The sequence below is a fragment of the Columba livia genome, chromosome 22, assembly GCF_036013475.1.
Source record: "Columba livia isolate bColLiv1 breed racing homer chromosome 22, bColLiv1.pat.W.v2, whole genome shotgun sequence".
Lineage (NCBI taxonomy): Eukaryota > Metazoa > Chordata > Aves > Columbiformes > Columbidae > Columba > Columba livia.
The window spans coordinates 512378-536398 of NC_088623.1; the positions used below are offsets into that span (position 1 = coordinate 512378).

The 24021-nt window shown below is 56.0% G+C and overlaps 2 protein-coding genes and 1 long non-coding RNA gene across 11 annotated transcripts in view; all 3 read left to right on the forward strand.

Annotated features, from left to right (window-relative positions):
* LOC135576030 (uncharacterized) overlaps positions 1–24021 on the forward strand; it is a 549349-nt gene that overhangs the window by 152469 nt on the left and 372859 nt on the right. The window lies entirely within an intron of this gene.
* Positions 18579–19842, forward strand: LOC135576027 (ubiquitin carboxyl-terminal hydrolase 42-like). The gene is made up of 4 exons (XM_065038574.1): positions 18579–18748; positions 18893–18960; positions 19120–19190; positions 19733–19842. Exons 1-4 carry the CDS (start codon positions 18708–18710, stop codon positions 19817–19819), a joined length of 267 nt encoding a protein of 88 aa, XP_064894646.1. The 5' UTR covers positions 18579–18707; the 3' UTR covers positions 19820–19842.
* Positions 19981–21468, forward strand: LOC135575998 (ubiquitin carboxyl-terminal hydrolase 42-like). The gene is made up of 4 exons (XM_065038229.1): positions 19981–20164; positions 20419–20559; positions 20777–20877; positions 21129–21468. The coding sequence occupies exons 2-4, from the start codon at positions 20458–20460 to the stop codon at positions 21466–21468; spliced, it is 543 nt and encodes a 180-aa protein (XP_064894301.1). The 5' UTR covers positions 19981–20164; positions 20419–20457.

Sequence of the window (24021 nt, forward strand, 5' to 3'; positions counted from 1 at the left end):
GGGCCCCAGTGCAGCCTCTGGCAGAGAACAAACCAGCAGCCACGATTCCCGCAGCTGCTTGGCTGGAGACCGCCTGCTGCAGGAGCTCCTGCACACCCCGCTCCTTCCCCGCACCCGTGCTGCTGGCACCTGCGTTAACGGAGGATGGAGCAGCCCCAGGCCCAGCTGCTGCTGCCAGGAGAGGCCGTGGGGTGGCCCGGAGCTGTGGGACAGGTCAGGGAGGTTTTGGGCTGGGACAGCTGCAGGGGGAGCGGGCTGGGGCAGCTCTGGGATTCGGGGTGCAGGTGCCTGTGCTCCTCAGGGGTGGATTTCTCCCTCCAGGGACTGCAGCTTGCTGGTGGAGTTGTCGATGGCTGCCTGAGGGTGACAGTGTTAGTGGCTGGATCCTCTTCTAGGCATCCATTTCACAGATCACAGGCTACTTGAGACTGGCCAGGAGGTCACCTGAAGGGTGAGGTCACTTGGAGGGTGAGGTCACCTGGTCCCACCCCCTGCTCAAGCAGGGCCACCTGCAGCCGGTTGTCCACGATGGTGTTCACAGGGCTGTGGAACATCTCCAAGGAAGGAGACTCCACAAGCTCCCTGGGCACTCTCTGCCAGTGCGCGTCACTCACACAGCACCCTCTGCTGAGCTGCGTGAGATCTCTGTCAGCCCATCTCTCCAGTGTGCCCAGGTCCCTGCGGATGGCAGCACGACCCCCTGGCCTAAGTGCCACTCCTCCCAGCGTGGTGTCCTCCGCCAGCTTGCTGAGGGTGCACTCTGCCCCACCATCCCGACCACTTAAGGAAGATGTTAAACAGGATTGGACCCAGTATTGACCCCTGGGAGACACTGCCTGTAACTGGCCTGCAACCAGACTTGGTGCCACTGAGCAACACGCTCTGGACCGGGCCGTCAGCCAGTGTCAGTCTCACTTGCCGCTGGCTCATCCAGCCCATTTCAGTTCCAGGGACTCAACCTCCATATTTAAAACAAAAGAGACTGCAACATGGGCACATGCCATCACACAGCTCTCAAAATCCCATCACGTAAACTGCTCAGACTGGGTGCACTCACCAATTGCCCCAAAATCCACAGAGAAGAAAACACCCTGTAAAGGACACATTTTTAATTATGGGTTTGGCTTTTCTGCCTGCTGGTACGAAATGAGTGTTGTTTTGGGGAAGCGATCCCAAACATTGGACCCAGATTCAGGTTCTTCCTCAAGGGGCCTGTGGGCAGGCAGGCAGAGCTGTCCGTGTGTCTGGAGGGGCTCTCTGAGCTCTTCCTGGTCAGAGGCAGCACTGGCAGGAGGGATGGGGGAGCTGCTGGTGCCCTTGGTGCAGCTTGGTCCCTGCTAGAGGAAGTTTTAGTGCTTCCTGGATTCTTCCTCCTCCTCCTCCTCCTCTCTGACATTGCTGGGGTCAGATGCTGTGTTCATTCCTCTCTCAGGTCACAATCTGCCCCCATCACTACTGCAGTGCCATGACTGTTTTCCTGATGTGTATCTCTTGGGCACCGAAGCCTTCCTCCTCCTCCTCCTTGCTGAGGGATCATAGTCTGTGGTGTCCACAAACCAGCTGTGGAGATCATGACCCCGCTGTGGGGATCTGCTCCGGTCTCTGTGCCTCAGCTGAGGTTTCTTCTGAGCAGCTGGGGGTACCGAAGCACACTGGGAGCTGGCATTGCGGGGAACTGGAGCTGCAACCTCCCTTGGGGCTCGGTCCCAACATGGAGAACTTATCCTCCACCTCCTCGTGCTCCTTGCCAGGCGATGCTGGTCCATGATCTCCATAAGCTGGCTGCGCAGATCATGGCCCTGCTGTGGGGACCTGCTCCGCTTCCTGTGCCTTGGCTGGGTTTGCTCCTGAGCAGCACTGGGGCGGGAGCACACTGAGAGCTGCGGTTGGAGGGCACTGCAGCTCTGTCATCCCTGTGAGTGGGGTCACAGCTCAGGGGACTGGTTCTCCCCCTCCTCCCATCTGAGTGTTCGTAGTCTGTGGTGGCCACTACCCAGCTGCCGAGATCGTTGCCCCAGTGCGGGGATCTGCTCCTGGGCCTCTCCCTGGCACCGTTCTCCTGGCAGGGGGCAGAAGGGCTGAATCCCCGCTCCTCTTTGCTGCTGTCCTCTCGTGCAGAGTGGAGCACACGGTCACGGGGGTGACAGCGCAGCGGGCACGCGGCTTTCCTTCTGGACACCAGCCTTATGCCGCCACGGAAGAAGCGGTGCAAGCAGGAGCCCAGAGAGGAGGCCGTGTTCAGCCTTCCTGGCCAGATGCAGGGTTTGTGACCAGGAAAACTACTGTGACCAGGCCACATGCAACACCCCTCAAGGACCAGATGGACAAACGTGGGGGCTCTCAGGGCCTTCTGACCAGGACACCTCTCACACACACAAAAGAAAACCCACACTAAGGTGGCAGCATGGACCACCAGGGCAAAAACGTGACCATCCATGTTTCTACTAGCAAAGAGCCTGCTGGCTACTGCAAGGCTCAACTATTGCAGGAAAATGTTAACAAATAATAAACCAAATATTAACAAATGCAAAAGGCCAGTGACCAATGAAGACTGAACACTTACCCCTGGGATTGCCCCCAGGCTCAGGAACAGGATTACACCAAGAGGCTTGATCACCATGGACTGCAGGAACCAAACAGGGAGTCAAACACAGGGGAGGAGCTTCCATGGCATGTTGTGATCTCCTTCTTCCTCAGTCACCTGCAGTGACGGGAGGGGGTGAGGTAAGGACACAGGACACACACAAAGGTGTACGTTCCCACAGCTAGAAATGGAACATGGGTGACCTTTTTGCTGAGATCTAGCAGGTTTTCAGGCAAATAGTATTTATGACTTGTCTGTGTAACACCACCAAGGACCAAAAAGCTTTTGAAAAGCCTCTGAGATGATCTTGGGTACAATCACACGTGAATAACCTATTAAAACGTGAGTGTTTATTCCTTCAAGCAGACAGGCAGTGACAACGTACCTCTGGGACAGCCCAAGGCTCATAACCAGGATCCAGCTGAGAAGCTCCATCAGCTCTGCCAGTGCCATGGCCTGGAGTCAAGCACAGACCAGAGAGGTTTCCAGGCTCACAGAGCAATACTCCTGCATTTCGGGTAAAAGAGGACATAAAGAAGAGAGAAACAATGCCCATCTATTGCAGAGAAATAGCCCTACTTAGGGAGAAAACTGGAAACATGACTAAATATTCCAAATATTTGGGGGCTAAATTGGCCAATACAGGCAAAAGATTCTGAGTATTTGGGCAAAAAGTGGCCAAAAGAGGCAAAAACATTCACATTTGGTAGCAAAACTGTCGGCAAAGGTGAAAACATCCCATATTTGGGAACACAGCACCTCCATTAGGGGAAAAAATGGGCAAAAGCACCTGAGTATATCGGGTAAAAAGAGACAGAAAAAACAAAGCACCACTAGATTTGGATCAAAACTGGCCAAAAAGGGGTATAACATCCCCAGATTTGGGGTGAAATTGGACCACAAAGTCAAAGTATGCCCAGATTTGGGTAAAAAATGGCCAAAAGTGGCCCAAACACGCCCAGATTTGGGTAGAAACTGGACTGCAAAGCCAAAGAACCACCAGATCTAGGCAGAAACGACCCCAAAGGGCACAAATGTGCCCAGATTTAGCTCAAAACTGGCCCAAAGGGCCAAAGCAATCCCAGCTTTGATTTGAAACAGGCCCAAAGGCTCAAAGCGTGCCCTGGGATGGGGCAGTGTGGCACGAGGCTGGGGGCAGCGAGGGCCCACAGGGACTCAGTGCTGGTTTCTGCCCCTGGGACACCACTCCCAGCCCCTGCTTGCCCAGAACTTGCCCCTGAAGCAGCCGCAGCCCCTCTCCCCTCCCTGCGGGGCGTCTGCCCCCTGCCCACACCCTGGTGCTGCCTGGCTCGCCCTGCCCGGCCCAGCCCGGCTGCTCTCCCGGCCCCAGCCCCAGCCCTGGCCCCACTGCTGCCCTGCTGAGCTGCTCGGGGCTGGGTGCTGCCCCTGCCCGCCCACCTGCTCCCTGCGCTCGGCTGGAGCAGCCTGGGCGTCCCGGGCTGGCAGGGGCACCAGGAGGAGGAGGAGGGTGAGGACCATGGCCCCCACGCTCGCACCATGATGCTGCTGCTGCTTCTGCCAAGACACAGCACAGCACGTCACCGTGGGTCTGTGACCTCATGGTCACATTGCAGTCACCACATCTGCACACTACTGCATGGCCTTGTTCTACACCAGCATGGAAGGAACACAAGTGGAGAAGGGTGCACCTATTTGGGAGGCAGTGCTGCCTATGGGAGTGCACAGGCTCTCACTTCTTGCTTCCCAGAAATCAATCAATCAATCAATCAATCAATCCCAAAAGCACCAACTTCAAGGGTCTTGTAACTATTTTTGTCAGGCAGCTCTCTAGGAAGAAACCAGCTTTACCTGCTGGTTTTACCACAGCTTCAATGCCTTTAAAGCCACCACTTCTTACCTCTGCTGCTCCAACACAGCCTCACAGCCCAGCAAAATCATAGTGCAGGCAGAAACCTTCACCATACAGAGAGGGAGAGTCAGGAATACATTACTCTCAAAAAACAGACACTGTCAACCACTCTTGCTCTCGCTTACCAAATTCAGACAGTGTAAGAAAACAACAAGGAAGCGAGCTTCTTATTTTATGGAGCCCATTATATGGACTATTCATCATCAAGTCCAACCCGAGTCTGAACCTCCGAATAAGAAATATCATCTTAAAATTTCTAGGAAAATGACGGGCTTTGAAGTGGCAAGACCATCAAATGTTCATAAAAGCACTGCCATGCAAGTCCACATCCCTGATCACAGACCACCCGCCCTGATACCTAAGGCAGTGATGTTCTCAGCTGATTCGCAGCCACTGACATCTGGAAAACAGCACAAACTCTCATGTCCTTCAGTGCCAAACATGTAGTTTAGAACTGAAACAGGCAAGAAATCCACCTACAGCCAGTCTGGTTTCATTCGAGGACATGATGACAAGTTGAGTTCACATTCACCAGGAGTCACAGCAGCTCCCACCCGTCCCTGCAGACCCCAACAGCGCTCCTGTGCAGGGTCCTGAGGAGCAGTAAGCACAGAACAAGAAACCTCCCTTCCAAAGAAGGCCCACAGCTGCCCTTCCAACAAGCTGCACAAGCAGCAGCTGAGAACAACCTCTGCTGTAGCTGCACCTGGCTCTGCTGTCTGCAGGAGACCAGCTCCTGAATGATCCCCAGCCCTACAGACACAGATCTTCCCCAGGGCAGGGATGAGCAAACACCAGAGTGCAGGGACACCTGGTCATTCAGTTCAAGCTGCTGGGGAGAAGGACAGAGGACTAGAGAGAGACAAAAGAGACAAGAGAGAAGACAGAGGAGCTGAGAGAGAAAGAAACACACAGGGGAAAGGATGGAGAGATGGAGAGATCAAGGCAGAAAGGGACAAGGAGCTGTGAAGAAACAGGGAGGAAGAAACAGCAGGGCTGATGAGCAGGACAGAGGGATGGGGAGGGGGGAGGAGGAGAAGCAGGAAGGGGCTAGAGAAAGACAGGGAGGGGGATGTACAGATGGAGAGACAAAAAGAAAGTCTGAGAAATAAAACAAAGTTCAGATCCAAATGAAGACACTGGAAAGGGGAAACATGCAGCAGTGAGCTGGAGGAAGAGGAAAAGAGGGCTGAGGAGCAGGAAAGAGGAAGAGAAGAAAAAGAAAAGGCAGAGCCAGCTGGACAGGGGTGATATAGGGAGAAAGGATGGGACTGGGAACAGGCAAGGAAGACAGAAAGACAAACAGGACAGAAAGACATCAAGAAGGAAAAGGGGCAGTAATCTGGACAGAGATGGAGAAAGAAGAACAGGGAAAGGGAAGACAGGCAGAAAGACAGAAAGGGAGCAGGAGAGAGAAAGAACAATAAGGGTTGGGGGCAGGACAGAGATTGGGGAAAAAATCCTGGGGTGGGCAGCAAGACGGAGAGGGAGTAAAAAAGAAGAGGGGCAGGAATAGGTGCAGGGAGCAGGACAGAGGGATACAGTGAGAAATGATGGGGCAGGGAGCAGGACAGAGGAACAGAGCAGAATGACGACAAAGAGAAACCAGGGATGATGAGAACCACAGAGGGGTGGAGACAGAGAGGGAGATACGAGAAACCCTGCACAGAGATGGAGAAGGGTGGGGGAAACGGTGAGGAAGCAGCAGAGGGACAGAGAGAGAAGAGATGAAGAGGAAGAAGGACACAGCAGGAAAGCGGAGGGAGCAGGGAGGGACTGGAGCACAAAACAGGATGAAATGACCCCAAGGGCCCAGGACTCACCACAGTTCCTGCTCTCTGCACTGCCAGGCAAGCTGTGGAGTTCAGGCACTTCTGTCTGTCTGTCTTTTCCTCCCCTCCTAGTCTGCAGCTGCAGTCGCTCGCCCATCCTGCACCTAAGAGAACACATCGGTGTTCTACAGCTCTTACACCACGAGGCTTCCCAGACACACACCACGCACACACACTGTACGGCCGTGCTGTAATTTTCCTCACTGACACAGACCCTGCGGTGCAGGTTCGTGATCTGCTCTGCTGAGGCTGCTCACAGGGACTCTTCCTCACCCAGAGGGGCAGCTGTCTCCTGTGCAGCTGCAGCAGCAGCTGTGGGGATCTCCTGCACTTCACCCTCCAGCTGCTTCTCCTTCTCCTGCTCTCTCCAGCTCCAGCCCCAGCAGCTCCTCTCCAGCAAGTGCCCCCTGCCCCCTCCCCCGCCCAGGAGAACAAGGCCAGAGCAGCCCAAGCACACCTGAGCCAGAGGCAGCAACAACATCCCCAGGGCCCCAGAGGGAGGAAAAAGGGCCCCAGGGCTGGGCCGGGCGCTGCTCAGCCTCGGGGCAGCTCCACGGGCGCCATGGCAAAACTCACCCTGGCCGCCTGCAGAGCAACCGCCTGCTCAGCCTGGGCTGCGCCACCATTGGTCGGGAGGGCTGTCAGTCTCCTCCCCTGAGCTGATCCTGCAGCTGATTGGCTGTCTGGGCTGTGACTCTGCCCTGGTTTGGGGCCCACCCTGCCCTGAGGTGATGCTCTCTCTGATTGGCTGCCTGAGGGGTCTTTCCCTCCACAGTGTCCGCCTTCCCTGAGGCAAGGTTTCCTCTGCTTGGCTGGCTGGGTGTTCCCACTGCCCCCCCCACCAAGTGATTGGCCAGACCCTTGTCAATCATCCATGTGCTGCACTCCCACCAGGAGTGATTGGTGCAGCCAGCACAGCCCGCCCCGAACGCTGCCCAGTTTGTTCCACTGTCGCCAACTGTCCTGCAGCTCGCAAAGCTTGATTGGCTGCTTCCATTTCAATCACATGAGTTACCCCGCCTCCTCCAATGTGATTGGCTGCGTTTCATCCACTGACCGGCCCCGGACTTCCGGGCGGTTGTTGCCAGGCAGCGAGCTCCACCTGAGAATGAACTGTGGGCCCTGAGCAAAGGCCGTGGGTGATGAAAGACACGTGGGGACCCTGAACACGAGGATTTGGCCCCAGGAAGGAGGCTCTGGGCACTCAGAAGGACGGGCAGATGCTACAGGTGGCGCTTTGGGCCCTGAACACGAGGGGACCCTCTTGGTTCCCACCCGAGCTGGGTTTGGTGCCCGTGACCCCACGGTCCAGCTGTCTGCTGTGCTTTCTGACCGCATGGGCGCTCTTGTCCTGCCCAACTTCTGCTGCAAATCCTGCTGCAGGAAACAATCACCTTGCCAATAGAACAGGCCCGGGCAGCATCTCTCAGCAAAGCGTATTTTATAAACCATTTTGCAAGACCAGGTGTTCTACCCAAAGACAGGCACGGGGAGTAGGACAAAAAGCCCCCGCTTACATATCCACCGATCCCAGCTGCACATCCCCTCCCTGCTCCCCATCGGCTGGTACTGCAGGGTTTACAGACTGCCCGCTGCTTGCCTCGGTTTGCCTGTCTCATTCATCTAATTCTAACAACCTCTAACCTATTGATTTATTCAAAATATGGATTCCTGGCTCTTTGGGTACCCTTCCCCCTAGATTAACTTTTAAATACAGCAATCCGTTTGGATTCCGGGATTATTTCAAATGGGCTTTGTTTTACGTTAAGGATTCGTGGGCTGATGTCTCTGAGTCCTTCCCCTGCTGGGGCCAGGTGCCAGATCCGTTCCAAAAACAACATTCCCCCTTTCAATGGCTCCTTACAACTCCACATTGAAACAGAAGAGACGGCAAGATGGGCACACACAACACACAGCTCCCAAAACCCACCACAGAGACTTCTCAGAATGGGCATTTCTCCAATTGCCTCAAAATCCACCGAGAAGCAAACACCCCACAAATGAGACACACGAGGCCAACAAGAGTTTGTTTTTAATCGTGGCTTTGGCTGTTCTGCCCGCTGGTGCCCAGTGAGTGTTTCTGAGCAGCGATCCCAGCCGTGGCCGCAGGTTGCAGCTCTTCCTCCCGGGGCCTGTGGGCAGGCGGGCCGGCCGGCAGAGCTGCCCGTGGCTCTGGAAGGGCTCTCTGAGCTCTTCCTGCCAGAGGCAGCACTGGCTGCTGGTGCCCTGGGGCAGCTTGGTCCCTGCTGGGGCAGCTTTGCTGCCTCCTGGACTCTTCCTCCTCCTCTTCCTCCTCTCCAGCACCACAGGCGTCAGATGCTGTGTCCTCCCTCATCCAGGCTGCAATCTGTCCCCGTCACCACTGACCGTTTTCCTCACCTGCATCTCCAGGGCACTGAAGCCTTCCTGCTCCTCCTCCTCCTCTGTGCTGAGGGGTCACAGTCCGTGATCTCCACAACTGCGTGTGGAGATCATAGCGGCGCCGCGGGGATCTGCTCCGCTCCCTCTGCCTCAGCTGGGTCTGCTCCCGAGCAGCTTTGGGTGCAGAACGACACCGGGAGCTGTGGCTGGAGGGCCCTGGAGCTGCATCATCCCTTAGGGCTCGGTCAGACCGTGGAGGACTGGTTCTCCAGCTCCTCGTCCTCCTTGCTGAGTGATGCTGGTCTGTGATCTCCAGAAACCGGCTGCAGAGATCATAGTCCCGCCGTGGGGATCTGCTCCGATGTCTCATCCTTGGCCGGGTTTGCCCCTGAGCAGCTCTGGGGGCAGGAACAGACTGGGAGCTGCTGCTGGAGGACAGTGGAGCTGCTGGTGCAGACTGGGAGCTGCCATTGGAGGGTCTTGGAGCTGCCTCGTCCCTGTGAGTGGGGTCACAGCTCAGGGGACTGGTTCTCCCCCTCCTCCTGTCTGAGTGTTCGTAGTCCGCGGTCTCCACAACCCAGCTGCCGAGATCGTTGCCCCAGTGCGGGGATCTGCTCCTGGGCCTCTCCCTGTCACCGTTCTCCTGGCAGGGGGCAGAAGGGCTGAATCCCCGCTCCTCTTTGCTGCTGTCCTCTCGTGCAGCGTGGAGCACACGGTCACGGGGGTGACAGCGCAGCGGGCACGCAGCTTTCCTTCTGGACACCAGCCTGAGACAGCCATGGAAGAAGCGACGCAAGCAGGAGCCCAGGGAGGAGCTGCTGTTGATCCTGCCTGGCCAGATGGGGCACGGCCAGCCCGCAGCTGCCTCCTGGGCTCCTGCCCGGCTTTGCTGGCTGGTGACGGCTGGTGCGGATGAGCTGCTGTCCTCTGGAGACTCCACCGTGCCCCCTGCCATGTCCTGCAAAGAGGGCTGTGAAAAGGTCCTGCCCTCTCCTCCTGACAGGACCCACCAGTGGGGAAACTCCAGAAGCTGTAAGAGCCCCCCAGACGCTCTCCTGGAGGCTGCAGGGGGGCCAAGGAGCACAAATGGAAGGGATCCAGCTGGATGCTGGGATAGGGATGCTGAACTCACCAAAGGTTTCTGTACAATAAGCAGAGAGAATTTAACTTACAAGAAGAGGGACTGAGACCTGGGGAAAGAAAGAGATACAACAAGCAGCCTCTAGGCTTGCATGTTCAAAGAACAGCCCTGCGGGGACTGACAAAGAAGGGCTGCTTTTCTCCTAAATCAGTTCCAGACACTGGCAGCCCTTGGGAACTGCCCAACAGATTTAGAAGGAAATGTTCACAGAAGTACTGACAGGCCTGGCTGTGCTCCCCAGAGAGCAGGTGGTTGGCCAGAGCGTGGTGTACGTCAGGCACTGCAGGATGGAACTGAGGAAGCATGGGTTGCCCACGTTGTGCAGTCCCGCTCCAGCTCTCTGGTTGTGCTGCGAGGCCATGCAAATCTTCTCTAGGGGAAAGAAGATCCTCTGTGGTGGAGCCATTCCCTCAGCAACGACTGCCAAGAAACCACATTTGAAAAGAAATAATGTTGTTGCATGAAAGCGCATTTTAACAGTCAAGTTTTCTACAGGAGTACCCAGGACAACCAGCCCTAACCTCCAACAGAGATACGTTGGGGAAGCCTAACAGTGCCATTGCAATTTGCTGGTCAAGAAACAGTTTTGAAAAAGTGTGTTCCCCTGCTTACTTTGCCTCAAGTCCAACAAACCCACACACGTTTCTGTGCCCCAGACAACCTTCCTTTCCCTCTAGAGTCTTGAATGGCATTAGCAGGTCAAGTCTTCCCTTTTCTTGATTGTAAGTTGATGAAAACAACCAAGTACCTGGCACAGAAGGTAACCCTACTGATGTCGGACCTTTCTGCGAGCAACGACATCTTTAAAACTCCTGTACAGAGCGGCAGGGAGTGAGGAAACACAACTTCCCCTGTCTAATTGAGAACACCTTGGTAAGTCTGGCTGCTCTCAGGAAGTGCCCCAGAATCCACTCTGGGTTGTCAGCACATCAGTATTCAGGAATTGAGCACCAGCCACGTCCGTTGACCTTGGGGATTCACAAAGTCCGAGGCTGCTGCTGCAGCTGCTACTCACAGAGGTCATTCTCCGTTGTGGCCATCGCTCCTCTCAGGAACACAGGGCTCTGGATGACAAAGGATGTCAGGATGTGCTCCAGAAAGAGAAGATGAGCGTCAATCCCGTCACCTGATTCCAAATAAAGAATTGCACCTCAACAAAATGATTAAAAAATACCCAAATTGAAACCCACAGAACAGCATCTGCCACCGAGAGTGTTTCAGTGGCAGTTTTAACTGCTGCAGAGCTGCAAGGCTGATGACCTTCCCATGACTCTCACGGGGCCCCAGTTCACAGCAGTTTCAAAGGCCTTTTGAAAGTCTCCAATGCACGTTACCTTCTGTGACGAGGACCTGCTGCTGAGCTGTTGCTGCTCCTGCCCCATCAGCACGTAGATATGGGTGGGCTCCTCACAGGGGCCTGCTGTCACCCGTGGGGAGGAGGGGACGGTCACCCAGCGTGGCGGTGGCATGGGCGAAAGGGGTGGGGTGAGGGGTCGGCGTACGTCATCGATGCCACGGGAGAGGGCCTGGCAGTGGCAGGTGTGGCAGCCAGAGTCATGGAGGAAGAAGAGGGTCCTGCCATAACCCAGGAGGAAGAGGTGCTGCTGGGCAGGCGGCAGCTTGTGGTGGCCGTGAGCAAAGGGGGATGGGATGGAGGCCACCAGCGCTGGCTGCTGACAGGGGCCCAGGCCCTGGAGGCTCAGCCCGTTGGTGTCTGGAGGGGGAAGCAGAGACGTTGTCATGGGCTGGGGACAAAGTGCCACCACCCTCCCCTCCCTTGGCGGTGCCGGGGGCTCACAGCTGAGACTGCGGCATCTTGCAGGGCCGGGTGCTGGTGGGGGCAGAGGGGGCAGAAGTGGCCCCAGGCGGCCTCGCTGTTCAGAGCTCGTGGCGGCAGCAGCAGGTCTGGCCCCGGCTCAGCAGGTCGGGCAGCGTCAGGAGATGATGAGCAGGAGCTGTGGGGAGGCGGGGAGAGCGTCAGCCCTGGGACCCCCTGCTCTGAGGGGAGACCCCAGCCCCGCCACCCCCCTGCTCCACTCACCATCTCAGGCCAGACGTGGGATGGCGGCCACGTCCTCCCCTCCTCACCGTCCTCCAGGCGCTGTGGGGTCGCTTGTGCTGCGGGAGGGGACGTGGGTGAGATGAGAGCGAGCACCCCCACGGCAAACACGGCCCCCGCCATCATCACCACCCACCCCGTCCTCCACCTCAGCGTCACGTCCTCATCGCTGTCGGTCACGTGCTGGCGGCGATGGCGGCGAGAAGCCCAGTGGCCCATGGCTGCTGTGTGGTGGCACAGCCCAGGGACACTGACTCTGTGAGGCGGTGGCTCCCACAGAGACGGGGGGTCCAGAACACGGGCAAGGGGGGGAGGGCTGAAGAGAGGAGGCGGGGCCAGGGCCGGGGGCTGCTCAGCCCTGGGGCAGCCCCACGGGCGCCACGTCCGAGCTCAGCCCGGCCACCGGCAGAGCCGCCGCCTTCTCACTTCCACCTTTGCCAGCACAGGGCGGCAGGGCGGCCAGTCTCCTCCCTGAGGTGACGCTGCCCCGCATTGGTCCCTGGGCTGCCACTCTGCCCCGCTTTGGACCCACGACAGCGAACAGAAGGAAAGAAGAGCAGAAGGAATGAAGGAGAGGGGAAGACAAGGGCAGAGAGCAGGACATAGAGGCAGAAAGAGACAAAAGACAGAGAACAGGCCAGGAAGATTATGAGGGAAAAAGACAGGGACGCAGATCAAGACAAAGAGATGGAGAAGAAGAAAGAGACAATGGCCTGAAGGGTAGAGAGGGACAGAAAAATAAATGCACAGGGAGCAGGAAAGAGCAGCAATGAGGAGAGGAACAGTTGGATGACAAAGACTTGGAGAAAAGAGAAAGGGGTGACAGGGAGCAGAGCATAATAACAGAGGGGAAGAGAGCTACGTGGAAGCCAAAAAAACCCGACACAGAAGGAAACAGGAGAGGGCGGGGAAGGACTGGGACACAAAAGAGGGTGACACGACCCCCAGGGCCCAGGGCTCACCACAGTTCCCGCTCTCTGCACTGCCAGGCAAGTTGTGGAGTTCAGGCAACTCTGTCTCTGTGTTTCTGTCCTCCCTTTCTCTTCTGTAGCCCCAGCCGCTTGCCCATCCTCCACCTAGGAGAAGACACTGGTGTTTGACAGCTCTTACACCACGAGGCTTCCCAGACACACACCACGCAAACACACACTCTACGGCCGTACAGTAATTTTCCTCACTGACACAGACCCTGCGGTGCACGTTTGTGATCTGCTCTGCTGAGGCGGCTCACAGGGACTCTTCCTCGCCCAGAGGGGCAGCTGTCTCTTGTGCAGCTGGAGCAGCAGCTGTGGGGATCCCCTCTACTTCATCCTCCAGCTGCTTTACCTTTTCCTGCTCTCTCCAGCTCCAGCCCCAGCAGCTCCTCTCCAAAGCCAGCAAGTGCCCACCTGCCCCTTTACACACCCCACCGGGAGAACAAGGCCAAAGCAGCCCACGCACACCTGAGCCAGATGCAGCAACAACAGCCCCAGGGCCCCAGTGCAGCCTCTGGCAGAGAACAAACCAGCAGCCACGATTCCCGCAGCTGCTTGGCTGGAGACCGCCTGCTGCAGGAGCTCCTGCACACCCCGCTCCTTCCCCGCACCCGTGCTGCTGGCACCTGCGTTAACGGAGGATGGAGCAGCCCCAGGCCCAGCTGCTGCTGCCAGGAGAGGCCGTGGGGTGGCCCGGAGCTGTGGGACAGGTCAGGGAGGTTTTGGGCTGGGACAGCTGCAGGGGGAGCGGGCTGGGGCAGCTCTGGGATTCGGGGTGCAGGTGCCTGTGCTCCTCAGGGGTGGATTTCTCCCTCCAGGGACTGCAGCTTGCTGGTGGAGTTGTCGATGGCTGCCTGAGGGTGACAGTGTTAGTGGCTGGATCCTCTTCTAGGCATCCATTTCACAGATCACAGGCTACTTGAGACTGGCCAGGAGGTCACCTGAAGGGTGAGGTCACTTGGAGGGTGAGGTCACCTGGTCCCACCCCCTGCTCAAGCAGGGCCACCTGCAGCCGGTTGTCCACGATGGTGTTCACAGGGCTGTGGAACATCTCCAAGGAAGGAGACTCCACAAGCTCCCTGGGCACTCTCTGCCAGTGCGCGTCACTCACACAGCACCCTCTGCTGAGCTGCGTGAGATCTCTGTCAGCCCATCTCTCCAGTGTGCCCAGGTCCCTGCGGATGGCAGCACGACCCCCTGGCCTAAGTGCCACTCCTCCCAGCGTGGTGTCCTCCGCCAGCTTGCTGAGGGTGCACTCTGCCCCACCATCCCGACCACTTAAGGAAGATGTTAAACAGGATTGGACCCAGTATTGACCCCTGGGAGACACTGCCTGTAACTGGCCTGCAACCAGACTTGGTGCCACTGAGCAACACGCTCTGGACCGGGCCGTCAGCCAGTGTCAGTCTCACTTGCCGCTGGCTCATCCAGCCCATTTCAGTTCCAGGGACTCAACCTCCATGTTTAAAACAAAAGAGACTGCAACATGGGCACATGCCATCACACAGCTCTCAAAATCCCATCACGTAAACTGCTCAGACTGGGTGTGCAGTGCAGTGCCCGCCCTTCATCTGAGGGGCTGACCTCTGATTGGCTGCTTGGCCTGTCACTCTGCCTGACACCTTGCCCCTCATGCCATGGCCTCAGCAGAGCAGGATGTGATGGCGGGAAGCGCCAAATTCATCTTCAGTGTCCAAGGGTTTTCTCCTGGTCTTTGCTGACCATTCACATTGGGACGTGCACAATCAGCCTGTGTTATGTCACTTTCAGCAGCTGCTGCTTTGGCAGAAATGGCTTGTTTATTCTTGTTGATTCTGCAAGTCTCACATTAAAAAGCTGCGCCCAGCACATCTGTCTGGTGTGCTGCTCTGAATCACATCAATAGTCAAAACCGCTGTATTTGCTCCCCTCCCAACTAGAGCAAAGTAAACCCCTGGATTTCACTCTCTTTCCTAAAGAGACGATCGTAGGAAGTTACATTCACATCCTGGGATGGAAAAAAAGGGAAAGAATATGAATAGGAAAAGCATTCCAGACAATTGAAAAAAAATGGAAAGACATTCTATAAAGGAACAAAAATTTTCCAAGAGGCATCCACCTGTATTTCATATCAGAAATACACTCAGTGCCGATGTTTGCAACACGAGGTGTACAATGTGGCATTGTCTGTACTGCTTTAAATCTGTTAAATAGTATTAATAGACAAGTAAAACAATGAGCAACTTGTATGAAACCTTGTTTTCATCAGAGTGCACTCACTTCATCTTATTTCCTCTGACAAGCTGTTCAACTGGCCATATGTGAGAGATTCTAAGATAATGTCTTGAGGACCCGTGTTGGAGAGTAAAACGTGGGAAAGCAAGATGTGCGGTTCCAGCCACCTGGATGATAAAGGAAGATCAATACTAACACGACCATCCGGACGGCCAAAGACATAATACTAACACAATAATATGTAAAGGGCCTTGGACAGATTACTTTGAAGTACATTTCTCCTAATTGTAAAAAGTTATAGCCCAGACTCGTCAGAATGGTATCTCGGGCTGGATAACCGACCCCTAGTGCATGGGATGTGTGAATGTCCTTGGGCCTGGTCTGTGAATGAGTGGAAAAACAAGTGAGAGAAACATCACATGAGTTTAGTGTGTTTTTAATAACAATTAGTGGAAAAACACCTTTTGCAAACATCTTAGTCCAGGCCCGTACCTGTAAATCCTATACGTTGTCAATGGTGAATAAAGAAGGCAGCCTAGGCCTAGGTCAGGTCTCTGCTTGGCCAGGCTCTGCGCTCCTTCCTGAACAAGATCTCTGCCTCTGCGCGAATTTCTGTCTGTGTCCTGGTATGCGTCATTTCTAATCGCCGCAAAAAATCCTGCAGGTGATCTGGAACTGTGAGCAGCACTGACCACACGGCGCCCTCTCAACAGCAGAAGCAACTTTCCTGCCCAATAGGGCTTGCTCCTTCCCCCCACAGCTTCTCCCCTCAGTGTTGCTGGGCTCTCCCGGGCAGGCTGAGCGCTGACCCTGGCAGGCGGCAGAGTCCCTTCACCTTTTTCACCCCCCACCACCTGGATTCCTCATTTTGTGCTCTGCCAGCTCCAACAGTTTGTCACTTGGTTATACGGTCAGTTTATCCTCAAGCCACTGAGAGCTTCTGTAAGCGGTGAGACAGCACACAAAGCCCATGTCCTCTGCTGCCCACCCTTGGAGTTCCCTAGAAACTTCTACAAACCCACTACAGGAGCAGCTTCACTGCTGTTCAGATCAGCCAGCCAGGTGAACACGGGTCTCTGGAACACACCACAGGGCAACAGGGCAGTCCCAAGGGGACATGAGGGCAAAGGGGGACCTGGAGACACCTGAGAGCACCCAGGTGCCCAGGGCTGAACTGGCCTGTTCCTCCCAACAGGACATGGTGCCCCTTGCTCCCCAGGCGCAGGGTCACAGTGGGGCCCTTTGTGACCTCGCATTGTGACACCCACTGCCCTGCATTGTGGGACAGGATTTGGCTGGCCTCAGCAAAACTCCCAGCACTTATCAATTGGTAAAAGGAGATGTGCTGGAACTTGTTGGTCACAGGCCATGGGAAGGATAGAGGCGAGAACCTTAATTAGAAGGAGTGGAGAGCGCTGATTCTATGTTTAGACAAGGTTCACAAGTTAATAATGTTGTCCTGTAAAAAGGAGACTCTTGTTTTTGCACAGGGAAGATTGCTTGGGTTGGGGTAGTAACTGTTTAAGAAAATGTCTTAGCACCAGCCAGTCTGTGAATGTGTACAGTGTAGACCAATCAGTCTGTAACACGGTAACAGAAACACCAATCAGCTCGAAGCACATTGCTGAGGAAAAGTATAAATGTATGTGAAGTACACTAATAAAGCGGACATTTTGTTTGCATCAAACCGCGCCCCGTCTCTCAATCGCGGTGCTGCATGTGCTCAGCGCAGCTGCAGCCCCGGCCCACACTGTCCGGCACCTTTAAGATCGTCGAGTCCAACCATACCCTCACTTTAGCTGCCCCTGGCAGACTCCCCTCTGCCCCCGGCAGCCTTGTGCTGAGGACTCCCCAAGTGCAGCCCACGTCTTTCCCGGCTGCCCTTGGCAGACTCGTGGTGTTTCACCAAGTCTTCCCAATTCCTCACCTATACCTCATTCCCCAAACCCACGAGATGGCAGACAAACACCTCACCTGCCCCATGGTGGCCCTGGAGGAGGACAGGGCTCCCCAGGAGAGCAGCTCTCCAGCAGAGCCCCAGGAGCTGTGCATGGCCCAGGACCTGGAGATGGGTGAGTGAGGGGCCCTGATTGTCTGGGCAGGGCGGGGGCCAGCGAGCACTCCCTGCTCAACACCGGGATCACGTTTCCCTGCACGCTGGCAGGGGGGTTCCACAGGTGTTGGCCATGATGCTGCCTGAAGTCCAGGGCTGCTCCGAGCTGGGAGCCGGCCCCAGCACAGCCTCTGCGGGCAGAGGGGACCCAGCTCCTGCTCCAGGGCACGGGCAGCGAGAGGCAGCTGGGCGGGCAGGAGGCAACCGTGCTGTGGGACGGGGACCTTTCCTGCCCGTCTGAAGCGAGTTCCTCACCCGCTGCACCCGGCTTTCCCCGTCCTGCCTGGCTCCAGCATCGCAGCCCGTCTGCCGGGCACCCTCCAGCCCTGACACGCACGGGGAGACTGTGCCGGGGGCTGATCCAGGTCAAGACTCCAGAGGGAAAGGAAGGTTGCTCAGGGCACAAAAGTCAGAGTGGGGATTTGTTGCACTTTTGGCAAAGTGAGCAGGGGAACATGCTATTTTCCAAATCTGCTCCTTGACCAGGAACTTTCAAGAGCAGTGTTAGGCTTCCCCCAGTTTTTCTGTGTGGGAGGTTAGAGCTTGTTTTCCTGGGTGCTCCTGTACAGATACAGAACTCAACTTTTAAATCTGCTTCTCTGCAAGAACATGGACTCATCTCTCTTCCAATGTGGTTTCTTGGCAGTCGTTGCTGAGGGAATGGCTCCGCCGCAGAGAATCCTCTTTCCCCCAGAGAAGATTTGCATGGCCTGGCAGCACAGCCAGAGAGCTGGAGCGGGACTGCACAACCTGGGCAACACGTGCTTCCTCAACTCCGTCCTGCAGTGCCTGACCTACACCCCGCCTCTGGCCAACCACCTGCTCTCTGGGGAGCACAGCCGGGCCTGTGAGTACTTTAGGGAACATTCCTTGTCCATCTGTTGAGCAGGGCCCAAGGGCTCCCAGAATCTGGAAGCTGATCTAGGAGAAAAGTGGCCCTTCTTTGTCAGCTCCCTGAGTTGGTGTTCTCTGAACACTCAAGCCTAGAAGCAGCTTGTTGTATCTGGATGTGTTCATCTTCAGAAAGGCACCTCTTTCTATCCCAGGCTCTTGGTCCCTGTTCCTGCAAGTTAAACTCCTTTGCTTATTGCACAGAAAGCTTCCGTCAGTTCAGCATCCCTCTGAAGAAAGTTTTCTGTGCATTAAAATGTCCCGGGCTTGTTGGGACTTGGGCAACTTGGGAGGAATGGAGAATTCTTAAACTGCAAGACCTCCATTAGGTTTCCCATCACTGTGGATATTTTGCAAACCTGAGGAGCTTTCCTCTCCCATTCCTCCCTCTCTCTCCAGGTGGCCAGAAAGGCTTCTGCGTCATGTGCAGGATGGAAGTGCACGTCCAACAGGTCCTGCATTCCTCAGCCAGTGCCATCGAGCCTTGGGCTGTCGTCGATTTTCTCACAGGTGAGTCAGTGCAGGTGCTGTGACATGATTGATGCCGTTCTCGTAGGAGAGAACTAGTAACTTCTTCTTTCTTAGAAATAGGAGAAAATTTCCAGCATGGCAGGCAGGAGGACGCCCACGAGTTCTTACGCTGCACCATGGATGCCATGCAGAGAGCTTGTCTGAGAGGAAACAGCGAGTAAGTGCAAGCAAATTGTGTTTCCAGCGTTCCCAAGCCCTTTGGAGTCCTTGATGTCCTCCCCTCAAGGAAAACTATGCCCAGGGCTTTCAGACAAAGCCAGACTCTGGGAGGAGATAACTCTGCCTTCCCATTGGTTTGCAGCTTGGACATGTCCTCTCAAGCAACCACCATCGTCCATCAGATCTTTGGGGGCTTTCTGAGATCCAGAGGTACTTTTCCACTGCTATTGCTCTCCTTGGAATCGTCTGTGCCCTCCTGTCTGCCTGCGATAACAGCCGATGGTGTGATTGGCGCAGTGGGTGTGAGAGGGTAACCCGGCACAGTCTGTCGACTTCCCCTGTCACTGAGCATTTCCATTTGCCTTCCAGTCACATGCTGGAGCTGCCAAGCGGTTTCCGATTCCTACGAGGCCTTCCTGGATGTTCCTCTGGATATCAAAGTAAGAGAGTTTGTAATTGTGCTTCAAGACGTCCCAAGGCCCCTGTAGCTTTCCAGATTCCACACAGTTGGCTTAAAAACGTATCTGACAAGAGAGGTTGGCGGTGGGCGGGAGGTGGAATGGACTGTGTTCTGCAGAGGCCATGGCAGTGGTCTCCCTGTCAGAGCTGGTTTCAGCTGGACAGGCACACGTGCCCCTCTCTGCACCATGGCGTACCCTCCTCCTTCTTCCCTTGCCCTCCCGCAACACCCGTCTGGCTCCCAGGCTCATGGGGGTGTTGTTTCCATCACTGGTGACACCCATACCATCGCAGCTGAACTGTGCAGTGCCACAAAGAGGTGGCTCTGGAGAACCCTGGGAATCCCTGAGAAATGAGGGAGATGTTCAGCATCACACCCTCTTTCTGCCTCCTGGGCACTGCTTGCGGGTTCACAGTGGGTCTCCTCAGCCTCATCGAGCTGGTTTTTTTGCGTAAACTCCTCGTAAGTGTTTGGGTGTGGGAATTTCCCAGAGCTCAGGGCTCTCCCTTCTCACTCCTCCAGGCAGCCGCATCTGTCACCGCAGCTCTGGAAGACTTTGTGAAACCGGAGCACCTGGATGGTGAAAACTGCTTTAAATGTAGCAAGTAAGGCCATTATTGATGATGTATTCATACTGGATCCTGTGCGAAGGTGTCATTGAGCAGAAGTCAGCTTTTCACATTGAATTAAGGCAGAGTAATGAGACGCAGGTTTTTTAACATGGCATTATGGTACTGAATAGCCTTAAAAGAGCAGAGGGATGTGTGAGACAGGAAAGTCTGTCTGGCCTTTGGGGGAAAAAATGGTGCGTTTCAGCCCTTGGCTCTGTCCTGGCTTTCAAGGTGTGACAAGGTGACTGCCGCCTCCAAGAGGTTCTCGGTCCATCGCGCGCCCAAGGTTCTCACGGTCTGTCTGAAGAGGTTTGAAGCTTTCACCGGCGACAAGATCAGCAAGGTGTGTGCACAACTGGAGTGCAACGTTCTCTTCCTGGAGCGGGTTTCCCAAAGCCGGACGCTCTGTCACAAGCTGCTCATGTTGAGATTTTCACGTTCCCTTCTGGGGACACTTCCTGTGGGAAGACAAGTGTGTCCTCTGCTCCCACAGAGCTGCTTTGGTCCAGATGAGTTTCCTGCCACCCAACTCGGGACATATTGCTGTGTCCTGAAGTGTTCCAGGGTCATTGCTGAGCCCTCCTGGTCTCTCCGTAGGTCGTGGAGTATCCCCAGTACCTGGATCTTCGCCCGTACATGTCTCAGGCAGCCGGAGAACCGCTCCTCTACTCCTTATACGCCGTCCTGGTGCATGGAGGTGGCAGCTGCCGTGCAGGACACTACTTCTGCTACATAAAGGTGAAAAGCTACTTCCTTCTGAACAACGGAAAAATGTATCCTGGGGAAAACTGACTTTCCTGGCCGTGTTACTGACAGCCATGGATTTGATGGGAGAAGGTTTCCTCAGGGGCTGGAATGCATATGTTTTGAACACTGCTGGTTCGGCAGTTTTTGGCCTGTGTTTTGTGGAGAAGCCGTGCCATTCATCTCCAGATATCGACGCTTTTCTTTGCAGGCCAGTGATGGACTGTGGTACCACATGGACGACAAGTCTGTGGATCTTTGCGACAGTGACACAGTCCTCAGGCAGCAAGCCTATTTACTGTTTTACATCAGGTAATCACAAGTTTTAAACTGTGTTCAGAACACATTTCCTTTTCCTGGCTTTGCTATTTTTCTTCTCATCCTGTTGAGTGTTTCTGTCATAGCAGACAATTACCACCTGCATCCTTCAGCCCAACCACATTTCCCATTTGTGGTCTTAGTTGCATCTTCTCCCTGTCATATAAACTGTTCCAAGAAAATGCCGGAACCCAGAGGAGGCTGCAAGAACAGCCCCCAACAGAGATCCCTCTTTTTTTCCCCAGGTGCTCTGATTTGGAAGTTGGACAAAGGGCTTCTTCCTCACCAGCACCATCAGAAGCCCGTTCCCTCCTCAGTCAGTGGGCGGCCGGCAGCAAGCAGGTGCGTTCTGTGGGACAGCAGCATCTGCCCCATAGGACTAAGGCGGCTGTGGGGAGGTGGTCAGGGCACCAGATGGACAGCGGGTTTCTTTTGGGGATCTTGGCAGCGCTCTCTTTTCCCTCCTACACGGCAGCTTTCTGCACAGATGCAGCACGGCTCCCACTCCCAACATCCACCTGGATCCATCACATTTGTCCTCCTTGGCTCCTCTGCAGCCTCCAGGAGCCTTTGGGAGGCCATTAGATGTTCCCTCACAGCTTCTAGGGGTTCCCCACTGTTATAGTCCTGTCAGGAGGAGAGGGCAGGAGCTTCTCACAGCTCTCTTTGCAGGACATGGCGGGGGGCATGGAGGACTCTCCAGAGGACAGCAGCTCATCCGCACCAGCCATCACCAGCCAGCAAAGCCGGGCAGGAGCCCAGGAGGCAGCTGCGGGCTGGCCGTGCCCCATCTGGCCAGGCAGGATCAACAGCAGCTCCTCCCTGGCCTCCTGCTTGCGTCGCTTCTTCCACGGCTGTCTCAGGCTGGTGTCCAGAAGGAAAGCTGCGTGCCCGCTGCGCTGTCACCCCCGTGACCGTGTGCTCCACGCTGCACGAGAGGACAGCAGCAAAGAGGAGCGGGGATTCAGCCCTTCTGCCCCCTGCCAGGAGAACGGTGCCAGGGAGAGGCCCAGGAGCAGATCCCCGCACTGGGGCAACGATCTCCGCAGCTGGGTTGTGGAGACCGCGGACTACGAACACTCAGATGGGAGGAGGGGGAGAACCAGTCCCCTGAGCTGTGACCCCACTCACAGGGACGAGGCAGCTCCAAGACCCTCCAATGGCAGCTCCCAGTCTGCACCAGCACCTCCACTGTCCTCCAGCAGCAGCTCCCAGTCTGTTCCTGCCCCCAGAGCTGCTCAGAGGAAAACCCGGGGAAGGATGAGACATCGGAGCAGATCCCCACGGCGGGACTATGATCTCCGCAGCCGGTTTCTGGAGATCACAGACCAGCATCACTCAGCAGGGAGGACGAGGAGCTGGAGAACCAGTCCTCCACAGTCTGACCGAGCCCTAAGGGATGATGCAGCTCCAGGGCCCTCCAGCCACAGCTCCCGGTGTCGTTCTGCACCCAAAGCTGCTCGGGAGCAGACCCAGCTGAGGCAGAGGGAGCGGAGCAGATCCCCGCAGCGCCGCTATGATCTCCACACGCAGTTGTGGAGATCACGGACTGTGACCCCTCAGCACAGAGGAGGAGGAGGAGCAGGAAGGCTTCAGTGCCCTGGAGATGCAGATGAGGAAAATGGTCGGTGGTGACGGGGACAGATTGCAGCCTGGACGAGGGAGGACACAGCATCTGACGCCTGTGATGCTGGAGAGGAGGAAGAGGAGGAGGAAGAGTCCAGGAGGCAGCAAAGCTGCCCCAGCAGGGACCAAGCTGCCCCAGGGCACCAGCAGCCAGTGCTGCCTCTGGCAGGAAGAGCTCAGAGAGCCCTTCCAGAGCCACGGGCAGCTCTGCCGGCCGGCCCGCCTGCCCACAGGCCCCGGGAGGAAGAGCTGCAACCTGCGGCCACGGCTGGGATCGCTGCTCAGAAACACTCACTGGGCACCAGCGGGCAGAACAGCCAAAGCCACGATTAAAAACAAACTCTTGCTGGCCTCGTGAAATTTGAAATGGCCTCGTCCATGATTTTGCTGGGCTGTGAGGCTGTGTTGGAGCAGCAGAGGTAAGAAGTGGTGGCTTTAAAGGCATTGAAGCTGTGGTAAAACCAGCAGGTAAAGCTGGTTTCTTCCTAGAGAGCTGCCTGACAAAAATAGTTACAAGACCCTTGAAGTTGGTGCTTTTGGGATTGATTGATTGATTGATTGATTGATTTCTGGGAAGCAAGAAGTGAGAGCCTGTGCACTCCCATAGGCAGCGCTGCCTCCCAAATAGGTGCACCCTTCTCCACTTGTGTTCCTTCCATGCTGGTGTAGAACAAGGCCATGCAGTAGTGTGCAGATGTGGTGATTCCAATGTGACCATGAGGTCACAGCCCCACGGTGACGTGCTGTGCTGTGTCTTGGCAGCAGCAGCAGCAGCATCATGGTGCGAGCGTGGGGGCCATGGTCCTCACCCTCCTCCTCCTCCTGGTGCCCCTGCCAGCCCGGGACGCCCAGGCTGCTCCAGCCGAGCGCAGGGAGCAGGTGGGCGGGCAGGGGCAGCACCCAGCCCCGAGCAGCTCAGCAGGGCAGCAGTGGGGCCAGGGCTGGGGCTGGGGCCGGGAGAGCAGCCGGGCTGGGCCGGGCAGGGCGAGCCAGGCAGCACCAGGGTGTGGGCAGGGGGCAGACGCCCCGCAGGGAGGGGAGAGGGGCTGCGGCTGCTTCGGGGGCAAGTTCTGGGCAAGCAGGGGCTGGGAGTGGTGGCCCAGGGGCAGAAACCAGCACTGAGTCCCTGTGGGCCCTCGCTGCCCCCAGCCTCGTGCCACACGGCCCCATCCCAGGGCTCGCTTTGAGCCTTTGGGCCTGTTTCAAATCAAAGCTGGGATTGCTTTGGCCCTTTGGGCCAGTTTTGAGCTAAATCTGGGCACATTTGTGCGCTTTGGGGTTGTTTCTGCCTAGATCTGGGAGTTCTTTGGCTTTGCAGTCCAGTTTCTACCCAAATCTGGGCGTGTTTGGGCCACTTTTGGCCATTTTTTACCCAAATCTGGGCATACTTTGACTTTGTGGTCCAATTTCACCCCAAATCTGGGGATGTTATACCCGTTTTTGGCCAGTTTTGATCCAAATCTAGTGGTGCTTTGGTTTTTCTGGCTCTTTTTACCCGATATACTCAGGTGC

What these genes read in the sequence shown, in the direction of transcription:
- LOC135576027 (XM_065038574.1), top strand. Translation starts at nt 18,708, where the DNA reads ATGGATGCCATGCAGAGAGCTTGTCTGAGAGGAAACAGCGA. An exon ending in TGTCTGAGAGGAAACAGCGA is followed by an intron (nt 18,749 to 18,892) that starts GTAAGTGCAAGC and finishes ATTGGTTTGCAG; the next exon opens with CTTGGACATGTCCTCTCAAG. An exon ending in GGGCTTTCTGAGATCCAGAG is followed by an intron (nt 18,961 to 19,119) that starts GTACTTTTCCAC and finishes TTTGCCTTCCAG; the next exon opens with TCACATGCTGGAGCTGCCAA.
- LOC135575998 (XM_065038229.1), top strand. Translation starts at nt 20,458, where the DNA reads ATGTCTCAGGCAGCCGGAGAACCGCTCCTCTACTCCTTATACGCCGTC. An exon ending in ACTACTTCTGCTACATAAAG is followed by an intron (nt 20,560 to 20,776) that starts GTGAAAAGCTAC and finishes TTTTCTTTGCAG; the next exon opens with GCCAGTGATGGACTGTGGTA. An exon ending in TATTTACTGTTTTACATCAG is followed by an intron (nt 20,878 to 21,128) that starts GTAATCACAAGT and finishes TTTTTTCCCCAG; the next exon opens with GTGCTCTGATTTGGAAGTTG.